The sequence below is a fragment of the Centropristis striata genome, chromosome 10, assembly GCF_030273125.1.
Source record: "Centropristis striata isolate RG_2023a ecotype Rhode Island chromosome 10, C.striata_1.0, whole genome shotgun sequence".
NCBI lineage: Eukaryota > Metazoa > Chordata > Actinopteri > Perciformes > Serranidae > Centropristis > Centropristis striata.
Window position 1 is genome coordinate 7,792,095 of NC_081526.1, and position 11,409 is coordinate 7,803,503.

Consider the following 11,409-nt stretch of genomic DNA (forward strand, 5'->3'; position numbering starts at 1 on the left):
TCTCAATACTTTTCCCACCTCTGGTCATAGGGAATGTTTTACTGCAGAACTTCTACTTTTACTCCTCATACCTTAAAGTCACTACAAAGAACTTTTGTGCTGATTTTGGCGCCCCCTGTGGACAAACACAGTAGTGTATCCATCAGCACCGCATCTTATATATATTATATATTTAGCTTTTCTTTTCTCTTTGCTGATCCTACCCCTGTATCAGAGAACTGCCAGACTTCGCCTGGAAAAATATAAAACTTAGGCACTTCTGGTCTGTTTGCCATAAATTATTTCATCAGACCCGATGACAGGCATTAAGAATAACTATATATAAATATATATTCTTCTCAGTGACGGAGTTGTTTGCTTGTAGATAATATAGATCAGGGATGGGCAACTGAAATGCTGGAGGGGGCCACAATTTTTCATCGATACTATCACAGGGCCACATATAGGAGCGTGCACTTAACCAGATATGATGAAACTACAATTTTAAATATGTTTACAGTGCAGTAACTTAACATATTTCATGCTCAAATGCATGTATAACAGTATAAATAGGAATACAAAAGGTTTAAAAAAAAAAAAAACTTACTGTGATTTCTTCTTCTTTTTCAGTGCAAGAACAGCAGACCAACATTAATTTGCAAGAAGTAATTTTGTGCATTTTTACACTGCACTTTTAAGATTTCATGCTCAAATGCATGTAGTTGTACTGAGGGCCACTACAAGTGAGGGTGCGGGTCATATGCGGCACCCGGGCCTCCAGTTGCCCATCCCTGATATAGATGCATTAGTATTAAATAGAGACTTTTTCATGACCACTTAAAGACGCCTTGTAGCTGCTTTGAAATTACTTGCTGAGAATATTTCTGTAGTTTGAATGCAGGACATAACTGTTTCATAATAAATCTTTATCATAAGAAGCATTTATGAGCCCATTTCATATTCTGCTTCATAATACCATCAAATGAAAATTATTTTTTTAATGATCTCTAAATAGTAATAGTAATAGTAATACATTTAAGAAGTTTTGTTTATCATACTGTGACAATGCCCCCGTCTATCTCTCTTTCTCTCTCTTTCTTTTGCATCAGCAGCAGGAAACCAAAAGAAGTGAGACATATTACAGGAAATGTGTGGGGTTTCTGTTCTCAAGTGTTATATCTTCATTTTTTTTTTTTTTACAAACTGTCATGCATTCCTCAGAAAAAACATTTGTTTATGTGCATGAGTAAATTATGATATTATTTGCATTATCAACAGACTGTGTGATGCACAAGTGACACATTTCCTGTTAGAAGCATCCTTTTAGAATGAGTGAATGCATTATTATGTGGTACTATATCAAGGACGACACTGGTGGGTTTGCACGTCTTTACAAGTTTATTATCTTTTTTTGCATACAGGTCTTGATTTGAAATGACAAGTTTCAGTCAACACCGAAACCTGTATACAGCCTGAAAATAATGTTGGAAATAAAGACAGTTAAGTTTTACGTCTCTACCCACATCCTGTTTTGAGCTGAGCAGACATCTATACTGAGCAGCGCTTTGGTTTTGGTTTTGAGCACCTGAACGTGACAGAAACACTGTTTAAATGTCAGACCTAAAAAAGAATGAATGGCTCTGATGTATTTTAGTTCACAATAGCCTCAATTTAATAAAACAAAAATGTGCTACATTATGACAGCAACTGCAGTTCAGACTATTCTGATTAATGCAATTTATATTCAAGCTAGTAGGATACATAATCTCATCTATTTACAATATACATTCATTTAAACAAAGGGAGAATATTTTCATAATGCTGTTGTGCCACCACCAGCCAAACAGGCTACTATTTAAGGCTCTGGACCCTCATGGGTAGACAAATGTCAAAATGTCCATCATATTTGTGTTCCCATGAAGGAAAAACTGTTTTTTAAGGGTATCCTCCACTTTAAGTGTGTGGAGTCACTTCATTACAGTCTGTTTCTTTCTGCAACATGTGCATGAGAAACTTTGTGAACCCTTATAATCAGAGGAGCATGTGAGCAACAAGTCACTGAGTGTTTGCTCCCGTCTCCTCCTCTTCAACTGATCGCTGGAGTCCAGGAAGTAACTTCAGGATGTGTTTGCGAACGCTGGTTCTCCTGCTTTTACGGGGCAGGGTGCCGAACAAGGAGGTGATCCTCGTCTCCTCCCAGGAAGGCGAGAGGGAGCTGCTGCTGCCGGCCAAGCTGGAGCTGCTGGAGCGGGCGAGGGATTGGTGATGGTGGCCGGAGCCCGATGATAACCTGCAGGGGCTGTCCCGGGACGGGAAATCTCTGGAGAAGAAGCAGCTGTCGTCTGTGGTGCTGGCTGCGCTGCAGGGACTGGGAGAGCACAGATCTCCAAACACACTGGCCTGGTCACTGTCCTCTGACATCACGCTCCTGTAGCTGCTGCCACTGGAAAAACGCCGGCCAATGCGGCTTATGGGGGAGCTCACAGTTGAAGATGAGTCCAAGGAGAGGTGGAGGCTGCTGTTGTTCAAGTTACCTGCAAACATAAACAAAGTTTAGAGAAAAGCTGCAGCTGATGAGAAGTTTGCAGCAGGAAATCCGTCAGCAGCTTCTGTATTCATCTCTCTGGGGAACTCCTTCATCTTTTTATCTGGAGTTTACACTTGATTAACTGTCACTTAGAAACATGACACTGTGAGAAAGGAAGTGCGTCTGTGGTCTGTCAAAGCCTCTCACCTCGCGTTAGCCGCTTTTCCTGTAATGTAAGGGCCTGCAGCTCCACCAACTTCTCACGTAGTGATTGCTGTATGGGCAAAAGACGTCAAAGCTTTACTTCCAGTGAAATCATTTCAAGTTCTGCAGTCAAAGCATTTACCAACAGAGAATATCTCAATGTGAGAGCAGACAACTCTTCTGCAGTGGGTTTCCTCTACAACAGGAAGAATTTCATCAAATCAAAATTCCCATAGTATGCTAATAGTACATTTTTTATGTGTTTTTTCTTCTCTTTTCTTTCCTTTTTTTTAACTCTAACTCTGTTTTTAAATATAGTTTATTTATTTTTTGTTTTATTTTTATTTTATTGTTTTCATTGTTTTTTATTTATTACTATATTTGTTTATGCTTTTTTTTTCTAATTTAATAACTGTACTGCACTTTGGTGAATTGAGGTTGTTTTTAAATGTGCTCTTTTACTTGACTTGACTTGCTTTCTTGAGGTGCATTTAAAAACATTAATTGATTTTTTTCAACATAAAAAACTATACTTTAAATATTTGCATCATTAATAAGCTCTTAAGTATTCTTTTATGGAATATAATAAAATAGAAGCTTTTTATTTGCAACGTTTTGTGTATTTACCCCCCAAAATATCCATTCCTATTATTATTATTATATTACTAACAGCACTATTTAGTTTTACTGTGTGTACTGCAAAACAATTCAACTTTAAGTGTGTTCTAAATAGACTTTTTGAGCTTTTGAGAAGTATGATTTTTAAAGGATTTTTTCTACCAACTTTCTGTTTTTAAGAGTCCCTCAAATATGACAGAAAAGAGTATTTTAAATGTAATGTAAAGTTATGCATTTTGATTGAACAATAAAATATATCATTAATAGCTAAAAATTTAACTTAACCTCATCTAAAAGAACACTTAACATCCTTAAAGTTGTTGTAAAATAGCACATTCAGTATGCACTTTGTTTCTACAGTGATAAGTACATTGAATAAAGCACAACTTAAGGGCGTTTCTGTTTCACCTGGGATTAGTAGTATGAGCTGTTTCACATACTATAGCTCAGCCTGTAATTATAACCAGCTTGGTTTGTGTGGCTTAGTTTAGTCGTTTTGTAGGCTGCAATGCAACCACAGCGCTGCAGTATGTCAACAACAAACATGGGCTGGGTCAAAGAAGAGACTCACCTTAAGCAGGTTCATCTTCTTCTCCAGCTCTATCTGCTTCACTACGTTGCCACATACAGTCTCCATCCTGGAACCAAAATATTACACATGATTACACACACTTTTAAAAGAAAACGCACATATTATCATGCTGTTTTGACTGCTTGAAGTGGATTTATAATTTTTTTTCATAAATGTCACTCACTTTAGATTGTTGGTTGATTCTCTTATGAGATCCAGTATGTGCTGATGAGATGATCCTTCGATGCTGACCCCGTTGATAGTGATGATAATATCTCCTATAATAAATGAGGATGCAGAAAAAAGGAACTTATCATTTACGAGAACACATTGTGGATGTGTTTGTGCATCAGTATATATGTGTGTGTGTGTGTGTGGGTGGCTGGGCGTTCACATGTGTGGCAAGTGAGATATCTGATCATCTATGTACAACGGGAAGTCATTACAGGGTCTGTATTCTGTGTGATTGATGTTTCGTGTGATTGAAAGCCTGTGTCGGGCCTGTAGGCTATAGAGGATGTGGGTGGTTCACCTGTGGTCAGGCCGGCACTCTCAGCAGCGCTGTCCTCTTGCACTTTTCGCACAAACGTACACATCTCCACTGCAGAGCTGTCCTTCAGCTGCAGGCCATAGGTCTGCACAAAAAACAATTTGTCTGAGAAACAATACTTTCCACAAAAAAGTCCTCTTACAGGTGCGGTGAGCATAAACATGACTCTAGGAGGCAATAAAAAGCATGACAGGGAAACAAATGTGCTTCCTCTTAATGATTAAAAAAATGTAATTACCTGAATTTCAAAACCAAATGTTTCATTGTCTTGTTTTTCCAGTATGATTGTGGTCCTGTGCAAAAGAGAAATGCAAAAAAAAAGGAACTTAATTTACTTTCAATAAAATATATATTGCAAAAACAAAATATGCAATATTTCACATGTAGTAAAGTTAAAGGTGAAACCTTCTACTGTATGATAAATTGCACATCAGGTTTGATATATTTACCTTTGTGGGTCAGAGTAATCCACCAGCGAGTTGGAGTGCGTGAGTTTAGGCTGCAGAGGGAGAAATGCAGAGTTCCTCTTTAAAACAATATAACAGGTTCAGGTTTTAAACCTCTCAGGGAACTAAAAATGTGAGAACATGCTGATCCTACAGTGCTAAATAACTCAAAAGATTAAAATTGTTAAAAGGCTTTTGGCCAGTTGCAGGGAGCTGCTGTACTTCTGCTGCACAGTTGGTGGTAAATCAGTGACCTGCTTTTCGTTCTTAAACAATGTATAAGAAAAAAAATCTCTGCTCTTGTGCAGTTTTATTGTTTTACAGTGTTTTAATTGAACTGCAGAAGTGTGTGTGTTTACACCTTATATTCCAGACATATACTGATTAACTTGATTTCTTTTCTCACCTTGCTAACTCTGGGCAATGAGGCTGTGTTGTGCCGGTGTCGATCATTGTTTCCCCTCAGTGAACGTCGGTACCACAGGGAGCACTTCTTCCTCAGAGTATTATCCAGAATGTAATTCTCTTGACTGCCCTGGCGTGGAAGTCCATTGAAATTCATGGTGGACTGCATGGTAGAGTAGTCCTCAAAGCACCATCATGTCCTGCTGCAGCAGCTCTTCAGTGATTGTGTGGCCCTGCCCCGCTGTGCAACCAGCAGCAAAGGGTGTCAAGCGGAAATCCACGTCATGTGACGGCTGTGGTAGACCTGCATCTGCAGCCCCACGTACCTTATTTCCTGTTCACCTCTTTTAACTTCTTCTTCTTTCTTGAGAAGGAAGGGCTTGCTGTTAAAAGAAATTAGCTTTTTCTTATTATCCCCCTTCAAACAGTCCCTTTCCCTTTTTTTTGCAGTCTAAGCAATTCGATTTATGGTCTGTCAGAAATCAGCAATGCATGAGAAACTGCCACCTCACGCCTCCACCTGCACCTGCTTCCAGCCTCTCTCACTCTCAGTTTCTCAATGGGCTTAGCTTCGGTCTGAGCCTGAGTCCTGTGTTCTGCCAAGCAGGGAGACTTGTCTTATGAGGACAGACAAAAGGCTGATTTAGCTCGGGGCCAGTGTCACGCTCCCCAAACAGACAGTATGGGTCATTGGGTCGAAGGCATCAGACATGGTCGGATCAAAAGGGAAATCACACACACAGGCCGGCAGCCACGGAAACAAAGGCTGATGATGGGGTAAAGAAAACTGAACTATAGTGCACAAACCTTCTACCACACCCATGCAGACAAAAGGTACACTGTTTAATCTGGAGGGAAAGAATATCATCTTTCACCATGCACAAAAGCTGCAGTTCTTTGGAAAATCAGACAAAATTATCTTTACGCTTCGATCGGGAGTACTGTATATATAAACCCAGTTGAAATACTCTTTAAACTAACAGATTGCTTCACAGCAGCAATCCCCCTCTGCCCCACTGACCCGCAGCAGAACCGTTGGCTAACCGACCACGGGACCGTCTGGAACATAGATCTCCTATTTCACCAGGACATTGCAAATTCTTTTCCGCAGTTTTGCCACTATAAGTACAGGAGAAACACATTTTGTTCGTCACATTGACAGCATGAACTCTGCTGCTGCTTGATTAAAGTGCATGACAGAAAAGCATTGGATGTCATCAATGACTCTAATATGTGATGAAACAGAAAGACTAGAATCAGATTTTTGTGTGTTTTGTGTTGAAAGGCATTCTAAAGCAGTGTTTGTTAATCTGAATGAGCCCAGGGGCCTCAGTGGTCTGTGTGTGGTCTGACTCACAAAATGACCAAAAAAAGGTGAAAAACAATCACATAGAGACAAAGTTATTAAAAATAGATACAAAACAATAGAAAAGAGAGGGAAAAATACAAAAAAGATGCAAAACATTCACGGAGAGACACACGATTATTAAGAATAGATGCAAAACAATAGAAAAGAGATGGAAAAAATACAAAAAAAGGATGCAAAACAATCACAGAGACTCAAAATTATTAAGAATAGATGCAAAACAATAGAAAAGAGATGGAAAAATACAAAAAAAGATGCAAAACAATCACAAAGAGACTCAAAATTATTAAGAATAGATGCAAAACAATAGAAAAGAGACACAAAAATACAAAAAAGGTGCAGAACAGTCACAAAGAGACATAAAATCATTAAGAATAGATGCAAAACAATAGAAAAGTGATGGAAAAATCCAAAAAAAGATGCAAAACAATCACAAAGAGACAGAAAAATACAAAAATGGATGCAAAACAATCACAAAGAGACACAGAAGTATTAAACATAGATGCAAAACAATCACAGAGAGACACAAAATTATTAAAAATAGATGCAAAACAATAGAAAAGAGATGCAAAAAATACCAAAAAGGTGCTAAACAGTCACAAAGAGACATACAATTATTAAGAATAGATGCAAAACAATAGAAAAGTGATGGAAAAATATAAAAAAGATGAAAAACAATCACAAAGAGACACAAAATTATTAAAAATAGATGCAAAACAATAGAAAAGAGATGCAAAAAATACAAAAAAGATGCAAAACAATCACAAAGAGACGGAAAAATACAAAAAATAGATGCAAAACAACCACAAAGAGACACAAAATTGTTAAAAATAGATGCAAAACAAAAGAAAAGAGACGCAAAAATAACAAAGGTAATAAAAAAGGTGCTGAACAGTCACTAAGAGACATAAAATTATTAAGAATGGATGCCAAATAACCACTAAGGGACACAAAATGACTAAAAGCAGACTGTTTACACATCTTTGGTTTGGGTGTTTTGTTCCTGTGTAAACAGGGTGGGCGGCCTCTAACATTGTTCATTGTCTCAAAATCCATCAATGTTGTTAATATAATTAGGTTATCTTGCAATGTTACAGTCTGTTTACAGTCTGTAAATGTACTCTGTTCACACAGTTTCCATAATGTGAAAAAAGTGAAAACATCTTTTAATCAAGCAAAAAAAAAAGGTTAAAGCTATTATCATTTTGTCACATTTTGAACTGAATCCTTTGCTGTGTCATTTGTGTCCCATAAACCTCCACTAAACCTCTCTGAGGTGACAGCCAGCTCAGTAAAAATCCGTTAAAGAAACTCACAGCACAATCTTGTGGCGATGACTCATCTGCGGAGTGCTGATGGCCTCAGTATAACACTTTATTTCCTCTGTCTAACGGACATATCATAAACACAGCGCACAAATAGAGCAGTAGAACAGAAAGCACGGATGAGTCAGTTAAGGTAAAGTTTTGTGATGAGGAAGATAAAAAGGACGTGTTTCAGATAAGCTGTTACGGGAAATTCTAACCTACGTGCGGTGATGTGCATAGCTCTGCACAATCAGTGTTTCACATTCACAATTGCAAGGTGGGGACAATTCATACTTTAAAAAACATACTTTTATAGTCAATAAAGTCGTGTGAACAGTTCTCTGATGAAAAACATTTTATTGACCCATTGATATCACTTATTTCTATACAGAATAAATAGTGCAAGAGAAAAGATACAATGCATGAAATCTGAGCAACGACACAAAACAGTTTCACATAAATCAAAAGTATTGATCTAAATAACTGGATGGTTTGTAAATCAATAAGTAGGTCATATATTTTATGAAAGCGATATCCCATTTGTTTATATTTAGCGATTTCATATACAATATATATATATATATATATAAAAAAAGACACCAGTCAGAAATTGCACATGGTGGTCACTCCTCTTTGGAATGATTGATAAGTCTTTTATATGCTTAGCTATCAGCTGTGCCACCTGTCTGATTCTTGGAGAAGCAGATATGACACAACAGACAAAATATAAGCTCGGCTCAGCAACATCAGATAAAAAAACACATTTATATTACAAGTATTTTCAGTGGACACAGGCAGAGCTTTAATACTGCATTTTTTTCTCGATATTTCATATCTGTATTCTGCAACACACACAGTAAAATGATCCCATGATTGAAATCAACTAATAAAATTTATAGAAATAATTAAGACTTGTAGATTAACTGATATTTGTCAAGAGAGCGACAGGCTACTGTACATAGCTTATTTTCAAGAGGCAACACAGCTGATGCTACATATCACCCAGTAATCATGACACATTCAGAAAAGGAGAACATTTATATGTGTCAGCATATGTAAGTATGTAACTCGCCTCTGCAGCTAAAATCATGTACATTAACTGAGGATGAACTGAAAGTCATTACGAATAGAAATTGGACAGGTTTTTCTGCACAGCACCTGTTTCACAAACACTGAGATGATAAATCAGTTTCACATCTTTAACCCTTTATCAGGCAAAGAACTATATTTGGTAACTTCAGGTAATATTTTGAGAAAAAAGTTGCAAATTTACTGGATTAAAGTGGCAAATCTACAAGAAAAAAAGTTGCAGATATAAGAGATTTCAAGTGGCAAATCTGCGCAAAAAAAGTAGCAGATTTAAGAGAAAAAAGTGGGGAAAAAGCTACTTTTTTCTCCCAGATTCACCACTTTAACCCTTAATAGGGCACTCATTGAAATACTTGCAAATTCCAAATCTCAACCCTAGACAATATTGGAGGATATTACATACAGCAAGAATGTGTAAAAAAAAACAAAAAAAACATACGAAAATAATATTTTGAGAAAAAGTTTACGAGATTAAAGTGGCAAATCTACGAGAAAAAAATGTGCAGATTTATGAGATTTAAAGTGGTGAATCTGTGAGAAAAAAGTTTTTTTTCCCCACTTTTTTTCTTGTAGATTTGCCACTTTAAACTAGTAAATTTGCAACTTTTTCTCGAAATATTACCTGAAGTTACCAAATATAGTTTGTTGCCCGATAAAGGGTTAAATACAGGATCACTTCATACGGTATGAAACACACACACACACACACACACACACAGGCACACTTTCACACAAGTGGGCGTGTACAAGCACACACGGTGCACAGATTCACCCATGTGCACTTTCCCTAAGCCAGTTATGACAAGGCTTTACAGGCCCTATCAGACAGTCAGGCATCAGTGATCAAATGTGGACGCATCAGCCCGACTGTGTCCTCCAAGTGAAATGTCTAAAACGACCCCATAAGTCTTTTGTCCAGGCAGCTTATCATGACCCATATTTACTGTTATGATGGCCATAGTGGGAAGTTAGGGAATGTAGTATAAAGAGCGACAAAGTCAGTGTTAAACACACACAGGACTTTAACCCTGGAGGCTGCTGTTTATCTGCTGTTAGCACACGTTTTATTGTTAGTACATACTGCAGCTGTCCTTACAAAGTACATACTGTTGCATGCAGTATGTATATATTCAAAATACTACTTCATAAAATTGTCATGGCTTGCATACTGCAGAATTCAACCTGATGCAGAAGAACATCCTGGTATTTTTTGGGATATTGCATTACACATACTATATATTTGGGACATAGTTCATACTGGAACATTGAGTTATTTTAACTGACATATTTAAGTTAACTTAAGTTACGTATTTAAACTAAGTCACTTTAAAAAATTACTTATTTTAACCCAAACTGGAATCTTTTCCAAAACCTAACCATTCTCCAACCATTTCACAACGTTTCACAACTACATTTATATTTGCCATCATTAAGTTCAATTTTAGGGACTTGTTATCTACTGCTACTAGTAGATTAACCATTTAGGAACTGCTCCTCTGGGTCATAATAAACAGCAAGAACAAATGACCTATGTGATCGTAAAGTTTGAAGGACTCTTAAAAACTGATTCACTACCAAAAAACAATGTGTTTTCCTCTTGTGTTTCTTTATCAAGGTCTGATGTTTTTTTTGTTTTTGTTTTTTGTTTTTATCACAATTATCTGGTAAATTTGGAAATCTGCTACTGGGCTTTTAAAATGGACTGTTTCCTAAAATATACTGTACTGTATTTGTTGATTTGTGTATTAGGATGGCAAAGATTATATAATTTGAATAACATGCTTCCAGTGTGAATAAATATATTGAGAAATATATAATGTAACTTTTCACATTCATGTCTGAGCTACAAAGTAGCATTCACCTGTCAGAGAGCAGCTTATTTTCAGCAACTGAAAGCTTTAAATGTGCAAAATTCATAGCAGGAGCTTAAAGCTGTACTTCTCTTTATGTAAAGGACAAGACAAAAAAAAGCCTACTCTCTACTGATCCTGTGAGGCTGTTATAAAATGGAGACAACGTCATAATTAAAATTAGATTTTTTTAAGTTTGGGTCAATTAACAGTTTACTCTGATGATTTTAGAATAGCCTAAGACTTGACTTGTAAGGCTTAAATCTTATTTAAATAAATAGTTCCAAGTGTTATTGTGTGAGGTACTTTTCAATAATCAGTGTATTACCTACAGTAAATGGTGGTCAGCACGTCCCCAGTTAGAAAAGAGACAGACATTTTATATTTAGTGTACATTTAAACTGATATTGATTTAGATTGATGTCTCTTGTCATGGAAAAAAATATTAGACCTCTCCTACAACTACAACTAAAAGCTGATATCTAGCCATTTTGCAT

At 36.8% G+C, this 11,409-nt stretch overlaps 1 protein-coding gene across 1 annotated transcript; it reads right to left on the reverse strand.

Annotated features, from left to right (window-relative positions):
- Positions 1-1,403: 1,403 nt before the first annotated feature.
- On the reverse strand, positions 1,404-5,550 carry cytip (cytohesin 1 interacting protein). Its single transcript, XM_059343178.1, has 8 exons — positions 5,302-5,550; positions 4,899-4,948; positions 4,688-4,742; positions 4,432-4,534; positions 4,084-4,177; positions 3,900-3,966; positions 2,714-2,780; positions 1,404-2,513 (listed from the first exon to the last, which is right to left on the reverse strand). The coding sequence occupies exons 1-8, from the start codon at positions 5,467-5,469 to the stop codon at positions 2,035-2,037; spliced, it is 1,083 nt and encodes a 360-aa protein (XP_059199161.1). The 5' UTR covers positions 5,470-5,550; the 3' UTR covers positions 1,404-2,034.
- Between the last annotated feature and the right edge of the window lie 5,859 nt (positions 5,551-11,409).